Here is a 24,677-nt window from a genome sequence, read left to right as displayed (position 1 = left end):
GTAATTAGTGCCAAAAGCTGATGGAAAAAGACTGATAATGCGGAAACCTGTATCTTTAGTGAGGCAAGTCGTAGACCCACCGTGAGACCGGACTGCAAGAAACTGGGCAGTCTGGATAAACTGAAAACCGCCCATGGCCAATTGTGTGCTTCACACCATGCAATATATGTTTTACAAATGTGATGGTCATGAGCTGCCGTAACCTCTTTTCAGGCGTGAAGCATGGTTGAAATAATAGAGGAAGGAATACCTCCCCTTTTCAACAAGTCGGACTCAACAGCCATGTCATTAAATGCAGACAATGTAAGTCTGGGTAAACAAATGTACCTTGGAGTAGGGCAGGCTGTAACGGAAGACGCCAAGGTTCGTCTGCCAGGAGCAGACACAAGTGCGAGTACCACGCCACTCTTGGCCAGTCTGGAACCACTAGAATTACTGAAGTGGACTCCCGCTTGATCCGTTTCAGTAGCTTGGGAAGAAGTGGACACGGAAGGAATAACTAGACTAGGTCATATTTCCATGGAACAGAGTGCCAATGCTACCGGGTCCTGTAATCTGGCACAATAGAGCAGAAGCTTGTGATTGAATCTGGAAGCCATAAGGTCGATTTGTGGTGTTACCCACCAGAGCGTCAACTGGTGAAAAATCTGTGAGTTGAGAGCCCACTTCCCTGGGTGAAAATCTTGATGGCTGAGGTAGTCTGCCTCCCAAATCTCCTTGCCGCAAACGAAGACTGCTGACAAGCCGATTGCATAATGTTCCGCCCACAGCAGGATTGGGCAAAATTGGTTCATCGCCCAACGACTCTCTGGCGATTGATACAGGCAATAGCTGTTGTGTTGTCGGATTGTATCCGGATCGCCTTGGACAAGGTTGGCCGGATTGCCCTCAACTTGAGGATATTGACTGGGAGTCTTGATTCTCAATAAGACCACAACTTTGAAAAGTCTGGTCTAGGGCTACTACCCCCCAGCCCCTTAGACTGGCATCCTTTGTTACAATGGTCCAGTTGCAAACACTGAAGCTGCGACCCTGTAGGAGAGTGGTTGAGCTGACCCACCATTGTAATGACAGTTGTGTCTCTGGTGTCAGAATTATTGTTTTGTGCATATGAAGATGCAATCTTATCCACTGGGTAAGGAGATCCCATTGAACAGGAAGCGACCATAAGAGAGAATGAAGCCACCATCATTCCCATTAGATGCATGCAAAGGTGAACGGACAGCGTGCGAGGGTGTAACACCTGCCAAACCATCTTCTGTAATGCCAGTAACTTTTCCATCGGAAAGAAAACCCTTTCTGTTACGGTTTCCAATGTCAAACCCAGGAAAAGTAATCTCTGAGACGGAAGTAGCGGAGACTTCTGGAAGTTCAGTATCCATCTGTGCTGTACTAGGAACGGACATGTCACCAGAGCATCCGCTGCAAGTTTCTCCTTGCAAGGGTCCAAGTCATGCATGCCATAATTTTGGAGAAGATGCGAGGCGCCGAAGAAAGTCCAAAGGGGAGTGCCTTGAACGGATGGATTGGATTTTGAATTTGTGATAAACAATGTAACTATTTAAGTTTTCTAGGTTCAGGATTGGGTGTACCAAGCTGTCTGGCTGCGGTACCACAAAAAGACTGGGGTAATAACCTTGACACCTTTGTTCCGCTGGAACCGGGACAATTACACCTGAACTTTGAAGGTTCTGAACATAGGAAACTAGAGTGTCTAGGTTTGAAGGCAAAAGTGGGAGACCGGTAGTAAAAAAACTGGTTTGGAGGAGGAAAAGCGAACTCGAGCTTATAACCTAAACAAATAATTTGCAGGACTGCCAGGTTTTTCTGAAAGTCATCAGCCTCGCGACCATGATGGGGTGCCCCAGGTGGGCGGGAAGACCCTCATGCCACATTCTTATCCAATGGCTTTTGGTCCTGATGACGTGCTGTTGCAGTAATGGTGGTTGTCACTCTGGATCCTCTGCGACCTCGGAAAGAGGAGAAGCTTTCTCGGGTTTTGCCTCTAAATCCCGTGGAACTACGAAAGGCCTGAAAGGAAAGCCCAACAAATTTGCTCTTCGCAGCTAAGGCTAAAGATGGGAGACCGTTTGATTTCCCCCATCGCTTGCAAAATTAATTGATCAAGTTCGGCCCAAAACACATCACCCGTATAAGGTAAGGCCTCCCCAGCCTTTTTATTTCTTCCTCTGCCTGCCACAAACGTAACCATAAAAGGTGCATCTAGTTAAAACCGCTAAGGCTAAAATTCTCACTCCCAAATCAGCTATGTCTGTAAAAGCCTCCCCCAAATATGCAGCAGAATCCCTAATGTATTCCGCCAAAGGTAACAAATCAGTTCCATGCTTGTTTTGCTGCAGTGGTGAGTTCATCTGCCCTCTTCTCCACAGCCCTACTGAGCGATGCACTAGCCAGGGACTTCAAAGAAGTCTCCAACCGACGTTTAGAAAGAATGGAGATGGAAACGTCTGGTGGAGGAGGTGTTCCCATTTTTCCCTGGATGCAGGAGAAAAAGGGTATAATAATCTTAGACCTTTAGACATTTTCAAATTTCTTGTCGGGTGTTTTCCATACTGCTAACAGCGGATTATCCAATTCCTCGTAATCTGAAAACTAAACTGTTTGCTTTTGGATTTTCCCAAAAATAGTAAGATGAGCAGGAAGGTCTGCTTCAGCAATATTAAAGGTGAACTTGACAGCTTTTATCAACAAGTAAATACCGGAAGAATCATCTTTCCCTGTTTCCTCCAGGAGAAGATCAGGTTCTGTTTCTGAAAAGGAAGGAATACCCTTTCGTTTGAGCCTGAACTGAAGAATGAGCCCTAACCAGAGAAGGCCCTTGCAAAGATTGTTTTAACGCATCCACAGACTGAATGAGAGTTTTTGCCTAAACAGGTTCCGCAGAGCCCTAGTTTTCAATGTGGGCATGCAGAACCTCCCTGTCCCTATAGGATGCTACAAGCTTTATAGCCAAGTTGGACAACACAGAATTAAATAAATCACCTGTAGCAGGGGCCGAAGTAGCTGTTCTCTGATATAAAGGCCTGAGGTAGAACTACAGGTACCTGGACAGTAGCATAACATGTCTCACATAAATATGCCTTTAATATGCTGTGTGTATTGGTATTTGCAATTTTTGCATGTGAACACCTTCTGGGCCGCTTTAGAGAAGGTTGCCCTGCTAGCCATTGTAGATGTAGAACACAGGCAAACACTTTCACAATTATACCCTGCCAGATATAAAAAAAAAACAAGGTCTAGGTGACATAAGGGGAGAGGAGCCACAAACCCTGAATTACTGGCCACTAGTGTGTAAAACATTTACCCCCTGAAAGACACAGTGCCCCTGAAGTCAAATCGGAGGAAGCGCAGTAGACGTCTGAAAGGAGCACAGCTTGGGGGGGATGGCACTCGCTCTGAAATCAGTTGCTGTGTAAAAGAAGGGAGAATAGTTCCCCCCTGCACTTAAAAGCGGTGTCATTTTTAAACATCCGCAATAGCGGTCACAATACTCCTCCAAGTATGCGGCTGTCAAGGGAGGGCGTGCCGAATGCGGCCACCCTGGCGGTCTGTGTACTAATGCCGACCAGTACACTACTCTGATGACATGCCACGGTGGCCCAAGTGCGCCCTTACCTATCCGCTTACCTCTGGTGTGTCCCGTAACGCAATCTGCATGCAGCTGGGGCAGTTTACCGGAGCAGGAGCACCGGAAGCCAGGTGTTGGAGGCACGCTGCACGAAGCTGCGACCAGCCCCTCCAGGGTTCCCACGTAGCAAGCAGACAGGGCTGAACTGTCTGCCTGTCCTCAAATGAAAGTTTAAAAGTAAAATAAAATAAAAATAAAAGAAAATTGTAGTCCCCTTTAGGAGACTAAGCCCGGGGATCAGACTCCTCTGGCACTTTTGGGGATAAAGGTGAGAGGAACCTGCCACGCACACTAAATTATTAAAGTGCCGACACCTCCAACGCCAACTCTATTCCCACAGTTGTAGACTGCAGTGTCCCCTGCTGAATGTAGGAGAAAAATCATGTTCTCCTGAGCATGTACTGTAGGCAATACACACTATGGGTAAGCTACATCAACGCCAATCCTTAGTCAAATTTACAAAAAAAAAAATGTAGCTCCTTAAAAATAAAGCAACACATTAAACACTACTCTGCAATGAATAAAACAGATGCATTACCTTAAGCATCTAATTTACAAACTAAGGAATATACAATACATTATCCAGAGTGCAGGCAATGGTTGGTTTGTTCAGGGGAAGAGTATCGCTTGTTATAAACTATGGGTGTACTATGACGGGTCGACAGTCGGGATTCCGACAATCAGTATACCGCCATTGGATTCCCAACCGCAAGGGAGAATAGCACCTGAATAGCACCTGTCAGTCCTGATCAGGATTGTCAGGCATTTCAACGGTAGCAATTCCCATGTTGGTATACTGACCATCGGGATCCCAACTGTAGGGCCATGATCCGGCACCCATAAACGATTAGGTTTACCAACTCATTCCATAAACCATTCCTATTTATATCATTAAGTTTGTATTCAAATATCACAATTTACCACAACAATATAGATTTAGGACAATCTGACTACTCTCCAAGCAACACCGGGGCTTACTCTGCCAACACAAATTAAATACATTTTGCAGCTTCTAGCCAGTAGTTGTGCTCCAAGATTTATTTCTGCCATACACACTATTTCTCTTTGATTTATAGGGAGCATGGAGATTCCTCTTATGTGACAGAATATATGAAGAGAAAATCCACAACATAAGACTAGGGGTTTTAAGATCAGCAACACTCACTGTCACAAAATGACTACACATTTGTTTTCCCACTTCATTGGAATGTAGTGAAAGACACAGACACAATTTAATTTAAGGCCAGTTAAATGAATAGAGAAAGACAAGGAATGGAGCAGATTTAACATATTCACTGCCAAATGGAACATATAAGGATTCCAGGCACATAGAACATGTGTAATCTGCAATAGAAGGCAATGTTGTGAGGGAAGATTATGGCATAACACACATTTGGTGATAATTGGCTATTCAGATAAACAATCCAAAACAAATTAGAATATAAATGAATACAAAAAAACATTGCTAAATTAGGCTATTATTGATTATTGTCTGATTATTTATATTTTGGTCAGAATCTTTGGAATCCTATAATGCGTGGGTACCAATGGCTGTATCATAATTTTGCACTTATACATCAGTACACATACACACGTGTATGAAGTAAACATACATACAAATACCAGTAACCGAGAAAGTGGAATTACTAAGAATAGTAAGTAGATCTCTAGCCCATTCCTCAATAGGGGATTAGAATGCAGAATTAATTTTAGAAGACTAAATTGTCACTTTCGCCTGATGCTGATTTGTGACCTAGATTTGATGGAAGTCTTGTACAGAAAAAGATGCTTGCGTAGAGGTGACAGAACAAAAGCTGATCATATTGGGCCCACAAGGCTCTACAAGCTGTGTTACAGGCAATATACAATAATTGCAAATTTACAATGCACAGCTGTTAATGTCATCATCTAAATTCCTCCTCTCTGCAGATAATTCACAAAGAAAATGACACCTTGTACATTAGCAACTCATGGTTATCCAACACAGCGACACCATTATCAGCAAGAACAGACTTGTTGCAGTCATATAAACTAATACCAAAAAGAAGGATGACTGTAAGGGAAGATTTATTGATATAACACAGCAGGTTATTGTCAGATCACCTGAGGCACCTCAGTGATATTGTGGAACAGATACTGAAGTTAAGGTACAAATGGAACAGAAGATAAGGGAGAGTCTGTAAACAAACAATTGTACAGAAAAACGTACAGAATGTTCTTGAAGGTTGTATAGATGGGTGTTTATACATTCACACATGGCGATCCCTACTGATCACTATGGGGAATGATTTTGTCTATGCTAATTAAATAAATCTAAAACAGAGCTTGTTCTGTTCCATAATAAGTACCATACACTGGGGTCCCGACAGTCATTTACCCAACGTCGGGTTCCCGGCGGCCACCGGCTATTCTCCCTCGTGGGGGGTCCACGACCCCCATAGAGGGAGAATAGAATAGGTGACGAGCGAGGGGCTTTGTTGCACTCACCACGCTGTCTGAGTCCAGCCAGTCAGGATCCCGATGTCGGGCTAATGACTGTCGGGATCCCGACTGTCGGAACCCTGTACCACACCCCATGCATTGGTGGGGACACTTACTTGATGATGGCCTCATGAGAGCGATAGTTTTCGCATAACAAGATCCTACATGGGAAATCCACAGGGTAGTGTTCATACAGGCGGTCAAGTAAAGATACATGGAGGTTTCGCTCTCTGGCAAACTCGCTGTAGACAAATGGACTGAGCTGTAACAGAGATCATGTCTTTTTCAGTTGCAGAACCAGGTTATAAAAAATAAACTGCAATAAAAAAAGCCTCCTCTGAAATATACTGTAATTGTTCAGTTCATACAGAATTTCTGGTGTGAAAAGATCTTAAGATGCATGACACTATTGTATAAGCAATTGTTGCAGTGCAAAGGTGTTAACAGACTAATATTTTATTACCGATATAAACTGTAGAACAATTCAGGAAGCCAAACAATTTTGCCATGATCCAGAAACATTATCTACAATACATTTTTGTCATCTGCAACGTAGATATTTATTTTAAGAAATATAAACTTTCAGCCATTAGGCTTTGTGCTTGAGCCCAATATCAAATTAGGTACAGTGATATTAAGTGTCACAAAACAAAAAAAGACAGGTAGGTTTGACAGACCAACAGTATTCCTTTAGGTTGTTTTATTGGACATTATATGATTTATGTACCACTATTATTGCAACAGAGAACTGAACTTACTATTACTCTATTAGACATTGTTTGATTTGGATAATATATATACATGGCTGTTGGTCTTGTATCAGGAACCTACAGAGTCCTAATTCCTTACCTGCATATGGTCTCCAGCCAATACGATCCTAGTGTTTTTATTGGCCAGAGCGAGAGGCATGATGGTTTCACACTCCATGGCTTGTGCCGCTTCATCCAACAGGATGTGTGTAAAAAAACCTGTAGCACAAACAATGCATGCAAATTTGAATTTGTCATGTGACCTATAATGTACATCTAAAACAGCAGAGCTACACATCTCCTTTCATTATTCATTGCAGTACAAACATCTAATAAATTAGAAACTATAGGTACCTATTTATCACAGGGGTGATAAATACGTATCAAACTTGCAGCGATGGATACTTCACTACCGTACTAAATCAGTTATAAAGCACAAATAACTGGCCCATAAGGGATAATGAATATGTACCCACTATAAGATTTTGCTCTGTAGAGATCCCCTTATATCGCTGAGGGGACTAATCTGGACTCCGCCGAACCCTTGACTATATATAAGGGTAGAAGAGATGGGGAGCAGCAGGAAAAATGGTAAAATAAAGATTTGTCCTTTACATGTAATGCCTTCACTTCTACCTGCCCAATAAGTGCAGCATATAGAGTTGGGAGGACAGGAGAAGTGGCACTCCATCTAAATATGCATGGTGTAAGCACTGCCTCACTAGGCTCTAACAGAACACAACCTATCACCAGAACGCAAAAGAATCTGTGACCGGTCCATCAGCACATTGCCGCTATTAAAGGAGTGTCCATGTGAGGATGTGGCAACATGCTGATAAGGACCTTTTCTCGAAATGCATACATCTCTGCAGATTGATTAAAATATCTCGAGATTAGTTTTCTGACTAATAAAAGTCCATTTTCCCTGCAACTCTGCATTAGCCCCACTATAAGCAAAGTGAACAATAGACAAACATACAGTACATTAGGGAGAGCAGGTAAAATTAGGAATACCGGGATACAAAGCCAAAAGCCTCAACTGAACAGGAATAGTGGTACTTATCCTACAACACATCTGAAACTTTTTAGCAGTTGTGAATAATGTGCACAGATTAACTAGTTACTGACCCCTTTTATTATTAATTCTCCATATAAAAAGGACAAAGCTATAACTACCTCCAACACTCAGCGTGATAGTCAATCTCCCGCCACTATTCCCGACGGGGGGAATGGCGGCGGGGCCCTATTCAATGCGTTCTTCCCCGACAGCAAAGAACAGTTATCTCGGCATAACGCACCCGACTTCACAAGCAGTCTGGCATGTTCTGCTGAGAGCGGACGGGAATTGTCAAGCTCTCGGCCAAAGCTCACAGATTTCCGGCGTTCAGCAGATGGGACATTGAATCCCACCTCCAAAAAAAAAAAACTGTCGAGCCCGCCGAGACCGGGACAGCATCACGGCTGTCGCGCCAGCCCGACAGTCGTGACCCTACATTGAATACCTCCCTTAATCAGCAATTCTATCTGAAAAAAAAAAATCACTCTATAATATCAAGCTCAACAAAGTATAAGCACGGATGTCAAGAAGGACATGAACTTCCCAATATAATCCACAATTAAAACCAATATGATCATTCCACAAAATAAAAAATAAGCCACTTATTTTATGTATCTTTAGAAAACTGTGCCAGGCAAATGGTAAAAGTCACCACAAAAAGGTCTTATTTTGTACCACACTAGATCAACAGATTTGAGAACCCCTGCCTTAAGCAATAAATTCCAAAACCCAATCTGCCATTTTTTTCAATAATAAGGACTCTGAGGGAACATATTTATTAGAAGAAATGTGTGTGATACTGTAACCAACTTCGTAATATGTAATATTGTAGGGCCTTCCAGTTCATATTATACCCCTTCACAATGAGCAGGTCAAATTATGCCACATTACATAGCTCCTTTCCATTTAAACCCCCACTGCACACCTATGGAAGGTTTGACTGGGCAATGAGTTGGAACAAATTGCTTCTAAACAAATCTGGGAAATGAATATGAAACTAAAGTATATATTCATGGTCCTACACACCAAAGCTTCCGTGCTCCATAGCAACAGAATACCCAGCACCCATTATAGGTACTCCAATGCTGATTGTTCCACTACTTGTAGCATTATGTTGATGCGTATTGTTTTGTATGCAAATTTAATGTACTGCTTTGCTGTACGCTCTTTGAACAGTGCTGCAGGTCGATAATAACTAAGCTTACCAATCCAGATAAACATTCAGCAGGCTGAAACTGGTACTGGACTGCTAACTTTACTGGCATTCTGGTCTGATCGCACCACTGTACAATTGACATGACCTCCAATTCCACTCACACACAATGAAGTGATCCTGCATTAAGTGCAGCAGATACAGATAACTCACCAGGGTCGAGATCCAGCTGACAGAGATACTGTGAGGTACTGAGAGTCACTACCACCACCCGATGTCGCAGTATGTCTTCTTTCTGGGGCATTTGAAAGGTGGAATGTGTGCTAGAGATCAGACAGTACTGGTGTACAAGAGGGTGCACAGTCTTCACCCACCGATTTCTAAAATATACCCTGGCAAACCGCAAAATAAATAAATAATGAGTTTGGGACATTCATTTAGTTCTGTCAATAGTTAAGTACCAGAAAGCTGGGACACAGCACCATTCATTAAGTGGTAATGTATTGAGTAGCTTCACATGGACTTGCATGACAGATAACAAATTCGGTACAGTGCAATGTATACAAGTACAGACTATACAAAAACAAGAAGAGGGACCATTGTGCAGAAGTTCAATTTACTTAGGTACCTGAGTGGCCTTGCCTGTGGATTCCCTGTTTCAACATACGGATGTAAATAGTCCTTGATATATAGGTCAGCAGCACTGTTGGAATGGGTGCAAATTAGAACCCTACTGGGGAAAATAAGAAAGCATAAGAATACAATTAGTAAACTTGCGAAAATGTTTATTTGCCATAAAGTATATTACACATTCAGTGCTTGAAGGCAGCTTCACACATCTCAAGCAGATCTGCCATACAGTATGCCAAATCAGACTTGTTTGCAGTGGTCTAAATCCCAGTGAACTCCCCATCTTTTCACTCTACCACTACACCTTTGCCAGTAGTTCTTCCTTCCCGGCACTTTCTTCCATTACTAAAAAAAGCTTTCCTTCCAACCCTGTTCTACCTGTCCAACACATGAAAACTCTTCCTTAACTTGAAATAGTATTACTGTATGCCAAATATTTTAGCTAGAGATGCACAGGTTCAGATTTACCTGGATCTCAAATGGAATCTAATTGGCTCTTGAATGCCAAGAGTTTTGGACAGCATTCATTTTGGCATTCAGAACCAAGTAAATCCAAACCCTCGTATACTTTTAGCACACAATACATTTCAGTTGACTGCAGGCTCTCTCGCGTTGGAGGTTTACCTGGTCTCCTGCTGTTTAAGGATATGCTTCACAGCCTGAGCCAGGGTAAAAGTCTTGCCAGTTCCATAGGGACCGATGATTAACACAGGGGGCAGCTGAATAGAGAGGGGTGTAGTAATAGCCAAGATGGCTTCCTTTTGCTTTGCATTCAGCCGTGGATCTAATAGTTCATCCCACTGTCTGCAAGGGAAATAATCAAAAGGGAAACATCAGGATATTGTTAACAGAAGAAAACTAAATTTAAGAGATATACTGAAAGACTGAACAAAAAATTTGGAAAAGTAATAGGTAGGATACAGAATTTGACATAACCCATTGACCATGAAAAACAAGCACAGTAAGGAGGGTAATTCAATCTTTCCCTTTATTTCTGATTTTAAAATATTATATTATTTTCCCCATGAAAACAGCTGGGACTCATTTGCAGATCTTGCTCTTTAAGAAGCCGAATCTGGATTCACGGAAACGATCGCTAAAATCGTGAATTACAGTAGCAGCCGTTTCCTGGAAGACTATGTTGATGTGCGTATTGTTGGGGGGGGGGGGGGGGGGGGGATTCAAAACAGCGACTAGACAGAATGAGAATTCTGTCTTTTCTTTGTGAAAACATCCGCTATTTCACAGTGGATCGAAACAAACCTGCCGTAAGTGGATTTAATTTTTTGGGATAGACTAAACTTGCACACTTAAATTTATTTTTTAGAAAGCTGAATAAGCAAATTCTATTTAGATCTAATAAAGAATGTTTATTGCACTGCTATAAAGCTCCAATGAGAATACTACTGGGAGAAAGGACATACTAAATGGATGACAAAAAAAGAGGGGCTAACATCCCAAACTGGACATATTCCTGTAATGAAACAAAACAGTGGGCAAATATTTCGAGATGGGATATGACCAAGTAGTCCACAAGCATTAGGTCGACATGCCTGAAGGTCAACATGGGTTAGGTCAAGAGAATCATTAGGTCCACACAAGCATTAGGTCTACGTGGGGGATGTCGACAGTCAAAAGGCCAACATGGGGTTTTTCCATTTTTCTTTTGAGCGGACATATGCCGACAGGCGGCATTTCAGGGCGTGGTGGGAGAATAAAATAGAGTGGATGCAGTGCTACATTTCAGTGTCCGTGTCTACTGTGTTGACATTCAGGTCAAAAGAGTGAAAAACTCCATGACGACCGAACTTCCCCATGTCAACCCAATACTTGTGTCGACCTAATGACCCTGTCGAACCAACCCTTGTTGACCTAATGGGTGTCTATCCAATGATCCATACCCTTTGAGATAACAAGGACATAATATACAGTATGTGTTATTAAACACATGTGAGGTCTTTGCCTTCAATCACATCTCTAAGGGGGCAGGACAATACCACAGAGGAGGTTGTGATTGATTGGTGCATTGAGTTGCTTCCAATCACAAAATTTTGTTTGGTCATACTGGCCTAAGTGATAGGGAATTAATTCACTGTGCAATGGGCAGGTAAACTTGCTGCCACCACCAGGCTCCTACAATCAGAACCTGGATTAGCTATTTCCACCCAGGCTCTTATGTCACCTACTCCAGAGCGTGAATGGACATAACTGCTGCAACACCGACATGTTTGTGTCTGCAAATTACCACTGAAACCACATCATGAACCAGTGCTCTGCAGGGTAACTGGCAGAGGGCAGAGGTTAAAGCTTAAAAACTGGACCAAACAGTTGGAAAACGTATTAGCGTTTAGCACAATTCTGTTGTCATAAGATAAAGTGGACGACTTAGAGGCAAGAAGTTTTTTGCTCAGAAAGTCATAACATAAAGGTGAAGTCCGTTACAAAAGTTGCTAAGGACTATGCAAGCAACTTCAGAGGATATCCACCTCAACAGAGATTATGTGTCCACTTTTTTAAAATCAGAAGACAATGCAGCATGGTAAATAATACCATACCAATCAGACGACCTATGGCCCATATAAAAGGAGGTGCTGTAAACAAAGTCTTGGTCCTTCACGCTCTTAAAGGCCCCCATAAACTAGTCTGACTTGTCTGAGCACAAGTCGGACCCGATTTCCCTTGAACTTCGCCGGGAGATCTCAGGAGTGCTTCCATCTGATTTGTACTTGATGTGCCATTTTTACAGGCAATTTATCGAATGTAAAAATGACCTCAGGGAGCTCAAGGGAAATCAGGATGTGATACATTGCAGGTGCTAAAAATCACCCACGATCCAATTTATCAAAGAAAAGATTGTTCAGTTACCACTAGCCCCTCAGGTTCAGGAAAACCAAACACTTTCTAAGTCAGAAGTATTTTAAATGAAAATTCTGAATAAATACCAGAAAGGCATAGTCCATATATTCAAACATGCGTTTCCCCAATTTAAGAACTGTGCAGTGCTTTAAATATAAATTGGGTAAAACACATTACAAAGTATACATTTACAGTACATGGCACCCAGAGTTCATTCGTCCATTTAAAAAAAGTGGTGATCATGCCAAGATTATGTGTGTACCGGGTCTCTGGCCGCTGAGGGAAAAAGAGTGTTCTAAGGTATTAAAAAAAAAAAAAAAAAAAAAAAAAAATTTCCATCAAATTACTTTTTATTTGCCCCAAGTTAAAGCCAAAATGCATTTTTTTCACAAACACTAATGCTTCTAATTGAATTGAAGTGTATATTAAAGCTAAAAAAAAAATGCATGTTTAATGGAGTTTATAATGTTCTTGTTTTTCTAGTTAACTCCGCTTTAAAAATGAGTCAAAATCAATGAAATAAATATTCAATTTATAACTTAATAGAAATTCAATGGAACAATTTAAGTTATGCCAGTTTATATAACATGGCATTTTCAAACGAAATATTCGGAACATTATTTTAGCACCATTGTACTATCTGCCTCCTGTTTCCTTTCTACGTAATTGCACAATTTATTGTGAAATTAGTGTCAAAATAGCACTTTCACACAACAATTGTCCTGAGTGCAGAGAAAGTGGATGACGTGAAGCTCAGTGTCCTTTGTCTGCGCTGGAACATGACTCGCAGCAGAAGAGAGCTATCAGCAGTCATTGTTATGTTAGAGGATTTATCTTGCCAAAGATGTTTTAGACAGAAATAAAAAGTCAATGAAGGATCTTTAAACCAAACTGCTGTTCCCCGCTTTCCTATCCAAAACTATTTCTGGAACCACTTTGTGACCGAATGTCATACTGTCAAACCAGCTATTTTATTAATTTGGAGACTGGAGATTATACATGACAGCAGCACAGGAGTGAAAGGAAATTTAACAAGAATGATGCACATTGGATGGATTCATACATGTCACGATTCCAACTTTATCCATCATTCTTTACCAGGAACACTCCATATTGCATCACTTAAACTTGCTAAAATAACTTGCAGTGTACCCTTTTCTTCTTAAGGGGACTACACACGTAGCGTCCCTGCGGAGCGTTCTGAGCTAAACTAGATCGCTCAACACACAGCGATGTGTCAGGGCCAGTGTTCTCTGCTGAGAACACTGGTCCTGATCCCTGCTACTAACTATAGTTATCCAGGAGAAGACCGACAGACCAGGCTGTTCTGAGCGCTTGTCAGGGCTGTTGTCTCAAACGGAGCAGCTGTTACTGGTGTTATTCACACCACAAAATACATAAATGAGGAAAAAAAACAATGAAAAACAGCGCTCAAAATTATATTAGGTGACAAGGGAACGGTATAGATAACAATTAAATAGCACACAATATATGAGTTCACAGTGAAACAAATTTAAAAATATATGGATGTGATATAGAAACAGGGGCTTGGGACCCTCTGGGCAATAAATGTTGATAAACCTGCACTGGAACGATAAAAGGCCTTTCCCATTCTGGAGTCCAGATGAATAGACTTTGTGTCATTGGAGGTGAATGATCCCAGTTGGGAGGCTGAATGGCATGCAGCAAGTCCTCACTAGTATTCGGCTGCTTGTTCAAAGGTGGTAAAATACTCCAGGGGAATAGATGGCAATGGCAGATGTCCAGATAAATGCGCAGGTGGATGTCCCAACAGTTGGGAGAAGGGTCCCAACAGTTGGGAGAAGGGTCCCAAGGATTTGCACCATCTTTAGGACCATTCTGCCAAATGTTGGGACATCCACTTGGAATCTGCCATTGCCATCTATTCCCCTGAAGCTTGATACATCTGGCCCAGCATTGGTGGCTCTTGAGAGCGGCAAAGGAGCATGATGGAGGCCGCTATACCCTACTGCTTAACAACTGGCACAACAATCATTGTATGCTCACATTTAGTGGGTGGTTGGTTCGGCCAAGCAGCATAAGCAGGTGTAGTCCTGATAAACTATAACCCCATAAGTGCTACTCCACACACCAAATGATTTTCCAAATCCTCTCAAAGAGCAGTAGTGAGGTTATATGAAACACAAAGATTCCCTTAGTTTAGTTAATAGCATGTACGGTCTGTGCTGTAACAAATAGCATAGATAATAAAGTGTTTGTCACCATGTAAATATGATCAATTCTGGTGGAACACCCAAATAGTTATTATGGTCTGTAAAGCTAAAATCAGGTAACCAAACATAACCAACAACAGTAACACTAACAGACATACCTATTTGGGCTCCATGGTATGGGAGGTGTCAGGCTCAGATCTGGAAAGAGAATACCATTATCTCTTATCCTGTCCAAGGCATAGTGCATTTCACACAGAGGCAGTCTGTTCAGCTGGAACTGGAGTTCAACCTGATGAAACAAAAACATGAAATAAGGGTCTCAGCAGCCCATTTACAGCCCAACAGGAGACAGAGCGACAATGGAAACATGATGGTGCTTAGGAATAATACACACACATTGGAGAGGTGCCAGCTTATACGGATCCATTCACTATGGCCTTTATTCTGGTTTACTCGCAAAGGCAAATTCCATCTCAAAATGGACAAAACCATGAAATCTATAATGCAGTGTAAAAATTAAGCAGTCAGTACAGAAACAGCACAGAAACAAAATAACTCACCCATATCTAGCACTGACAATACACATGCAGATTTATCTTCAGATCTGGCTGGTTGGAACACAAACATGGTTATGGATGAGAGAAAATGACAGTTGATCATTTGCTTGGAAATGCTGGAAAACTGACAAACTGTCACTCATCCATAACCATGTTTTTGTTCCAACCAGCCAGATCTGAAGATAAATCTTACTAGTGTATGGGCACCTTAAATCTCTCTGCACATGTAACATCTTCCCCCCCTGCAGTGCACATGGTTTTGTCAATATGAGAAGGAATTTGCCTTTATGAGTGAACCAGAATAAGGGCCTATATGCACTAGATCATGCATCCCAGCATGCCTTGCCATAGTTTTAGCATTCCTAATAGCAAGGCATGATGGGACTTGTAGTTTCACAACAGCTGGAGGGCCATAGTTTGGACACGGATGCACTAGATAGTTCTCGGTATTCAGAGAATATCCACACTAGAGAGATGATGGCTTGCAGGGACTATACACACTGCAGAGATGCTGGAGTTGAGGGAATATACACACTGCAAATATTGAGGGACAATACACATTCAAAAAGCATTATTCACATGCAATCTTAGCAACTTCCTGTAAACTGCATTTGAACATGCAAACTTCAAGTTTTGGGCTGGATTCAGACCTATCACCAAGGCTGCAATTTTTGCAGATGGATAAAACCATGCTGCACTGCTGGTGGGGCAGATGTAACAGTGTTAAACTGGGTACACACCTATAGATTAGCTGTCTAATCTATCTGGTGTGAACAGAAATCTGGTTATGAATGAAAGCATATGCTATCAGCCATTCACTCCCAAATGCTGGAAAATGGCCCAAAATGTTTATTTGTCCAAATTTGTTACATCAAAATGATTTAACCAAGTGGTCTGAATGACCATGGCCTTTTTTGCTGTATTTGTGAGCAAATTATCAATTGTCATTTTCTCCTACATGGCCAGATTTTTGTTCTGAATCAGGCCCTTTGAGAGAACAGTTCTGTAGGCAACACTGTTTCCTAGATAACAAATTCTTCTTAGTTGTGGATTCCAACAAGTGTATGGAAAGTAGAGACATTGCCACCTTGGAAAGTAAAGGATTATACACTTTTTGCCATGTGAACATTTTGGTTACTCATACAATGAAATAACATATTACAGCTCGCACCTGCATCTCCCGGTCGGCTCGAAGCCGCAGCTCATCACAGCAATCCCTGCAAATTCTTAGGAAGATGTAATCCTTTGTTTTCTCCTCAATAACAGCCTCAAACACTCTCTCTTTGCTTCCTTGACTCTGCACAGACTTCTCCTTTGAGACCGGTAACAAATATACCGCATTGACTTTGGTCATCACTAGCCTACCGGCCAAAGTGTCTTCAGAAAGGGTCTCTGTGAGCTTAAAACGACCAAAGAGTTGACCGTTCTGGGCATATTTTGCCCCTCCGGAAACTCCAGTCAGCATGAAACTTGCCACAAGCTGCAACGGAACTTTGATGTTGAACCTGAGATTAAAGAAGGTGGTGTTATTAGCAGGAATGATACAAACAGCTCAATTATACCAATAAGGGATATGTATTTATTTCCGGTTTTCAATTTAATTTTTTGCATTTTATACTGCACAGAGAGATAACATAACAGATAGCCAATTCGTTTTCATGTCTGCCGTTCATGTCTGCCGTTCATATGTAAGTACGTATGTACAGCAATAAAAAAAAGTCCAGGTGCACCCACCGCATATGAATGTGTCAACAGAACGTTGTGAATTAGCAGGGTTCTTTTGTAAAATAGTTAAAATAATATATTTTTGAATCTATAACTACCTTTAAACTTTAACTACAAGAACACCTTGTAAGAGAATTTTGACATAATATGATTGAATTAAAAAAAAAAAATCTGGGTGAGATTGCAGAAAGTTGCAAAGACATTTGGCCTCACTCACGGCCAACTGAACTGACCCCTTACTGTCAATCTTTAAAACTTTGCTGTTTATGTAATACTTGATTTTTAGCAAGTAATACTTTATTTGATTTTCAAAAATAGGATTAACAACTGAACGGATTCAAGCTGAATACACATTAAAAAATTTTCTAAACTACTGTACTGTATATCGCTCATGATATTTTTATACATATCGTCTAGTGTGTATGCACTATATCGTTAAAGTTGTGTGTTTCCACAGGTCATTGACGACCCCCCAATGTCGCCTGTACATGTAGTAAACCCCCTACTAGCATCAATGACAGCATACTCGTGGATCTGGCCACTAAATATATGTTTGAAGATATCTTTTGTAAAATCGTTCAAGCCTCATACACACTAGAGGATATAGTAAAAGATATTGCTAAGAAAGGACTTTCTGAGCGAACTCTTTTACTATAACTTATAGTGTGTACGCTCGATACAGTTAAAGATACTTTGTCCCACACATGGTCAAGGACCCCCTCCCTTATACAGATGAGGGAGGTCCATGTTATTGACAACCATGTATGGCCCTGTTCTCCCTGTTGGCCCCCCTGCTGTCAATCCTTTTCCCGTCGACATTGGCAAGTGTGTATGCCAATACCAGTGTCGGTGGGGATCGCTTACTGTGTATGGGGCTTCAGTTTTCAGAATATATATTTTTTGCCCTGGAGCTACAGGGAGTTCAAGTGAAATCATTAACAATATCATTCATATTTCATACAATGTAATGTGTACCCAGCATAAAACAAGAATGGCAATAATCACTAAAAATAAGCATTTCAGCGGGAGAGTGAGGAGCAAGGTATAAAATATATAGGTCAAACTAGATGTTTTAGTTGGAAAGAGAAGGACGTTTGTCCAGGCAGTGCGAGCTGGAGCTCCAGCTCGCACTGCCTCCAGCTCGCACTGCCTGGACAAACGTCCTTCTCTTTCCAACTAAAACATCTAGTTTGACCTATATATTTTATACCTTGCTCCTCACTCTCCCGCTGAAATGCTTATTTTTAGTGATTATTGCCATTCTTGTTTTATGCTGGGTACACATTACATTGTATGAAATATGAATGATATTGTTAATGATTTCACTTGAACTCCCTGTAGCTCCAGGGCAAAAAATATATATTCTGAAAACTGAAGCCCCATACACAGTAAGCGATCCCCACCGACGCTGGTATTGGCATACACACTTGCCAATGTCGACGGGAAAAGGATTTCATTAAATTTCATTTCATTAAATAAACGATCAAAAATTGTATGCAAATATTGCACACATCTGAAATATTTAACACAGTACAACCCTACAAAAATCCACACCATCTGCAGACACCTCTTCACAACAGCCCACTGTAATTTATCAGCACAGTCCAGCAGTTCACTTTTAAGTGCTCCGGCCACTGCCTACCCCAATCACTCTGTAGCTTTTCACCATTGTGTGTTCATTTTACTGCCACCTCCTCAGCACACTCAACCTGCTCCTTCATCCTCAATTGAAAGATTCCAGACCATGAGAGAGGTTCATGCGATATTTGGAGTTGTCTTCTTTATTTTGATTATATGTAAAGTTCTGACAATAGACTTTGATGATTTAAAGAAATATAACTGCTTTAGCTTGTGTGTCCACTTTATTAGATACTATTTCCCTCATATTACTAGCACTTTGCTTATTATGTGCATCCAGATGCCCTCCCCTTCCCTGCAGATCTGCACTTCGTTTATTACACACATCCACCACCACAGTCATCTTCACTGAACTTTTGAGTAGTAATGAAGCCAGTATTTCAATGCATCTGTGACAAACCCAGATAAACACCACAAATAAACTTTGTAGTCCTTACAAATCCGGTTAACTAGTCTCATGTTTTGTGGGCCTCTGTTAATAATTAAAAAAACAACAACTGCGTATGAATACAGCCTGTTATTCAATACGTGCACTAATACACAATGGGCAGCAGAACCCATTTGTACAGTCCCTTGGGAAATACAATGTTACAAAAACTAGAACATTAGATCAAATATCAATGTTGCCCTCTAGTGGTAGAATCTGATTTTATATTACTAAAGATGTATTTATTATAGTTTATTCCTAAAGGCGCAACAAATATTTATATCACAGCAGTAGAGCATATTGCAAAGACAACAGGAAGTTGAATGGATAGGCAGGAAGTAGTAGAATACTTTACATAAGATTTAATATGTCGGGGTATTCAAAAGGAGTTTTAAAAACTATGTACAAAGAAAAACAAAAATGCAAAGTTAGCCAAAATGACCAGAGCAAGAGGAGCCCTGCTGTCGAGCTTACAATTCAATTTCAGGGACGATTCTGTGACAAGAGGAGTGACACTGAGTATTTAGCTGTATGGAGGCTGTTTTAGTGGGTATGGTAGATAGAAGAACTGGTAGATTTTGATGTATTTAAAGAGGGTCTAAAGTTGTGAAGGATGGTGACTGTATGTAGGAACGTGTTCCATAGATAATGAGCAGCATGGAATTACCTGAGAAGGCATGATTGGCAGGTATTCAATGCTGTTTGCGAGTGGTGACAGCGAGCAGGGCTTCCTGCTCGCTGTCACCACTCACCCTGACAGTATTCAACACACCCTCCGCATACGCCAATTCCCCCTCGCTCAGTTTTTTTAGCGAGGGAGAATTGCCGGATCCGGCTCCAGAAGCAGCAAGACTCGCGGCTAAAAAACGCGAGTTTTCTGCAGTAGCCGCAGGTCTCGCTGCTTTGGGGAATTCTCATCTGTGACGGCAAGGATTTCCCCAGAACGTTGAATAGAGCGAGCGGCCGGCGCGGGGGTTAAACAGCGAGGATCACTGGTTTTCTGCAATCCTCGCTGTTTAACCCCCCCGCCGGCCGCTCGCTGCAGCATTGAATACCCCCCATTGTGTGATGTGTTTATCGGTGGAGAGTTGAGGAACTGTTCACTCACAAAGCATGAGAGCGTGTTTAGCAGAAATTTAAAGGAAAAGTAAGACTGAGGGCAGGGATACAGAAGCAGAATGTCAAGTGGGTAAATCAGTGCTTCAGGAGTTGAGAATAGACTAAAGTAAAAAATAAATAAAAGTGGTGAAAGGAAGGCCAGACAGGAATAGGTGGCAATTGTGAAGGCAGTAGATACTTAGGGCCAGATGTATCAAGCTTCAAAAAGAGATAAGATGGAGAGTGATAAACAGCCAGCCAATCAGCTATTAGCTGCCATGTTACGGTCTGGGTTTGAAGAATGACCGGTAGGAACGGATTGCCCGGTTGTATATCATTCTCCACTTTATCAGTGGCTGAGGAAGGGTATAGGTCCATTTCTCAACTCTCAGTTCTCAGGGATCCCTCACAGTGCCTATTTTACATATCTCAAAAATAGGATTTTAATACCTACCGGTAAATCCTTTTCACTGAATTCAGATGGGGTACTGAGGTCTTATAACCTTGGGGATTAGAGGGTATCCGACAGGAGACAGGCACATAACATTTTCTTCAACCAGGGTGTGCTGGCTCCTCCCCTCTATATCCCCCTACTAGCCAGTTAAGAAAACTGTGCCCGAAGGAAGGATAACGTATGTGAGGTAGGAACTAATCATTAAGATAACGTGGTGAGATTTGCACCAGCACACCACAACACACACAACAACTCTCTCAACTAAACGTAGTTAACCCCGTCATTGTGTTACTTAGGAACATAAATGTATTTTTATGGAGCAATTTTGTCACCAAAACTCAGCTGCTCCTAAACAGGTCAACGGACCTATAACTTATCAGAAAACCAGACTTTGCAATTAGCAAAAGGCAACAACAGGATAATAACCTGTGCAACAGAGCCCCGCACTGAGGCGGGCGCTCAGTACCCCATCTGAATTCAGTAAAAAGGATTTACCGGTAGGTATTAAAATCCTATTTTCACCTTCATTCAGGATGGGGTACTGAGGTCTTATAACCTTGGGGAGGTCCTAAAGCTTCCAGAAAGGGCGAAAACGTGCGGAGCCTGTTGCAACACCGCCTGCCCAAACTGGGTATCATCCCTGGCCACAGTGTCAAACTTGTAAAATTTGACGAAGGTATGTTGACCAGACCAGGTGGCAGCTCTACATAGCTGCAAAGCTGAAACACCCCGAGCAGCCGCCCAGGATGCTCCTACGGCTCTAGTGGAGTGGGCTCTCACTGATGCCGGCATAGTCAGATGTGCTGACACATATGCTTGCTGTATAGTAGAACGAATCCATCTAGCAATTGATTGCTTCGATGCTGGTCATCCCTTCTTTTGTGCGTCATACAACACAAAAAGACACTCCGTCTTACGGATCCTTGATGTTCGTCTCACGTAGATCTGCAGGATTCTAGCTACATCAAGTGACTCAGGAATATCCTTATGACCTGAGCAAGAAGGAACCACAATCGGCTGGTTCATATGGAACGCCGAGACCACTTTTGGCAGGAACTGCTGTCTTGTCCGAAGTTCTGCCCTGTCTTGATGGAAAATCAAGTAAGGGCTCTTACAAGAGAGAGCACCAAGCTCAGAAACTCTTCTGGCCGAGGCCAGAGCCAGTAGTGTCACCGTCTTCCAGGTGAGGTATTTTAAATCTATGGAGTCCACTGGTTCAAACCAGGCTGACTGCAGAAACTCCAGGACCACATCTAGGTCCCAGGGCGCCGTTGGCGCCACAAATGGAGGCTGTATCCTTAAGACTCCTTGTAGAAAGGTCTGGACTTCAGGGTAGACCGCCAACTTCTTCTGAAAAAAGACCGAAAGAGCCGATATTTGAACCTTTAGAGATCCCAGCCGGAGTCCCTTCTCAAGGCCCACCTGCAGGAAAAGCAGGAAACGGTCCAATTTGAAGTCTGCTGGCGGAAAACTCATGTGTTCGCACCAGGACACATATCTACGCCAGATCTTATGGTAGTGCGAGGCTGTCACTGCCTTCCTGGCCCGGGTCATGGTGTTTATGACCGAGGAATGAAATCCTTTCAGAGCTAAGATGTTCCGCTCAATCTCCAGGCCGTCAAACGAAGACGCCCTAAGTCCTGGTAGACGAAGGGGCCTTGTACCAGAAGGTCTCTTCTTAGAGGCAGCCGCCACGGGTCTTCTATCAGCATGTTTTGCAGACTTGCGTACCATGCTCTCCTGGGCCAATCCGGTGCTATTAGGATTGCCTGCACCCGCTGATGTCTGATCCTCTGTAACACTCTCCCCAAGAGTGGGAGGGGCGGGAATATGTATACCAGGTCGTATACCCAGTCCGTTGTCAGAGCATCTGTTGCCTCTGCTTGAGGATCTCTTGTCCTTGAGCAATACCTTACCACCTTGTGGTTGGTCCTTGAGGCTATTAAGTCTATCTGTGGGAGCCCCCACAGATCTACAATGCTTCCGAACACTTGAGGATGCAGACTCCATTCCCCGGGGTGGAGGTCGTGACGACTCAGGAAGTCCGCCTCCCAGTTGTCCACCCCGGGTATGAAGATGGCAGATATTGCCACCGCATGCGTCTCTGCCCAGGTCAGAATCTTGAAAGCTTCTCTCATGCACGCTCTGCTCTTCGTGCCGCCTTGGCGGTTTATGTAAGCAACAGTCGTTGCATTGTCTGACTGGACTTGTATCGCCTGCTGTTCCAGGAGGGAGTGAGCCTCTAGAAGAGCATAGTGTACTGCCCTCAGCTCCAAGATGTTTATGTGGAGCTGAGTTTCCAAGTAGGACCACCTGCCCTGGAATCGAATTCCTTGTGCCACCGCCCCCCAGCCGTGGAGGCTGGCATCTGTGGTCAACAAGATCCAGTTCTGGATCCCGAATATCCTCCCTGCCAGGAGATTTGGCGTATGTAGCTACCACTGCAGAGACTGCCTTGCCTTGACAGACAGGCGAATCAACCTGTGCATGTGGATGTGGGAGCCCGACCACTTGCTCAACAGGTCCCACTGGAAAGTTCGAGAGTGAAGCCTCCCGAACTGTAGAGCCTCGAAAGAGGCTACCATAGTTCCCATCAGCCTGATGCAGAGGTAGACCGAGACTCTTTCTGGGGCTAGCACCTCCCTCAACAGCTGATGTATCACTGCAATCTTCTCCCTTGGAAGAAATACCCTTTTCTCCACCGTGTCCAAAATCATCCCCAGAAACTGAAGACGTTGGGACGGAATCAGTGAAGATTTTGGTATATTTAGGATCCATCCGTGTTGGGACAGGAGCTGCCTTGTCGTCTCTATGGCCCCCAGCAGCTTGGACACTGATACAGCCTTCAGCAACAAGTCGTCCAAGTATGGGATGATGTTTATCCCTTGAGTCCTTAGTAAGGACATCATCTCCGCCATCACCTTGGTGAAGACTCATGGGGCCGTTGAGAGCCCAAACGGTAGGGCTTGGAACTGAAATTGTTCGTCCAGGATTGCAAACCTCAGGAAGGCTTGGTGTGGGGCCCACACCGGTATGTGGAGGTACGCGTCCTTCACATCGATGGACGCTAGATATTCCCCCTCCTCCAGTCCTGCAATCACTGCTCTCAGGGATTCCATTTGGAATTTGAACACCCTCAAGTATGGGTTCAGGGACTTTAAGTTTAAGATGGGTCGAACCGACCCGTCTGGTTTTGGAACCAGAAACAGGTTTGAAAAATAACCCTTGTTCCTTTCTGAAGCTGGTACTGGTATGATGACCTGTGCTAGGACCAGCTTTTGCACAGCTTGTCTGAGGATTCTGCGATCCTCTGCTGCTGCAGGGAGTCCCGACCTGAAATATCTCTGGGGGGGGTGTTCTTTCGAACTCCAGCCTGTAACCGTGTGAAATAATGGCCCTGACCCAAGGGTCTAGGGCGGATGCATCCCACACCTGACTGAAGAACCTCAGTCTTGCCCCCACCGCGGGAAAATCCCGAGGTGGGAGTGGCCCGTCATGCAGCGGGCTTAGGCGTAGCTGCACCTGTGCCACGGTCTCTTGTGGCAGCAGTTGCTGCCTTCCTAGGCTTACCTCTGGCGCCTCTATTGGCGGTGGAGCCTCCCCTGGCCCTGGACCGAAATCTAGAGGTCCGAAAGGACTGCTGTGTACTCCCTGTTGAAGGGTGTCTTACCGGGGTGGAGGCTGATGGGAGGAATGTGGACTTACCAGCCGTAGCCTTTGATATCAGATCATCCAGTTCACTCCCAAAGAGTCTATCCCCTGTGAAGGGTAGGCTCTCTACACTGCGTTTTGAGTCCGCGTCAGCGACCCACTGCCGCAACCACAGAGCCCTGCGGGCCGACACAGCCATGGCCGAGTTCCGGGCATTAATTGCACCCAACTCCTTCTGTGCTTCGCACATCATCTTTGCTGTGTCCTGTATGTGACGTAGCTTTTCAGCTACCGTGGGCACATCCATGTCACCCAACAGGCCTTCTTGTATCTGGCCTGCCCATGTGAAGATGGCTT

The 24,677-nt window shown here is 43.2% G+C and overlaps 1 protein-coding gene across 3 annotated transcripts in view; it reads right to left on the bottom strand.

Annotated features, from left to right (window-relative positions):
* HELZ (helicase with zinc finger) overlaps positions 1-24,677 on the bottom strand; it is a 138,652-nt gene that overhangs the window by 43,060 nt on the left and 70,915 nt on the right. For 2 of the 3 annotated variants that reach the window (XM_083148191.1, XM_083148192.1), the window contains exons 12-18: positions 16,499-16,832; positions 14,929-15,059; positions 10,344-10,523; positions 9,718-9,822; positions 9,303-9,481; positions 6,980-7,098; positions 6,247-6,392 (exon numbers count right to left, since the gene is read on the bottom strand). In XM_083148191.1, coding sequence (XP_083004317.1) covers positions 6,247-6,392; positions 6,980-7,098; positions 9,303-9,481; positions 9,718-9,822; positions 10,344-10,523; positions 14,929-15,059; positions 16,499-16,832 — 1,194 coding nt within the window. The remainder of the gene's footprint in view (positions 1-6,246; positions 6,393-6,979; positions 7,099-9,302; positions 9,482-9,717; positions 9,823-10,343; positions 10,524-14,928; positions 15,060-16,498; positions 16,833-24,677) is intronic. The other variant, XM_083148193.1, reaches the window with a different exon arrangement.

This window comes from Crinia signifera, chromosome 6 (genome assembly GCF_055691185.1).
Source record: "Crinia signifera chromosome 6, ASM5569118v1, whole genome shotgun sequence".
NCBI classification, from domain to species: domain Eukaryota; kingdom Metazoa; phylum Chordata; class Amphibia; order Anura; family Myobatrachidae; genus Crinia; species Crinia signifera.
This window is presented reverse-complemented; position numbering and strand designations above follow the sequence as displayed.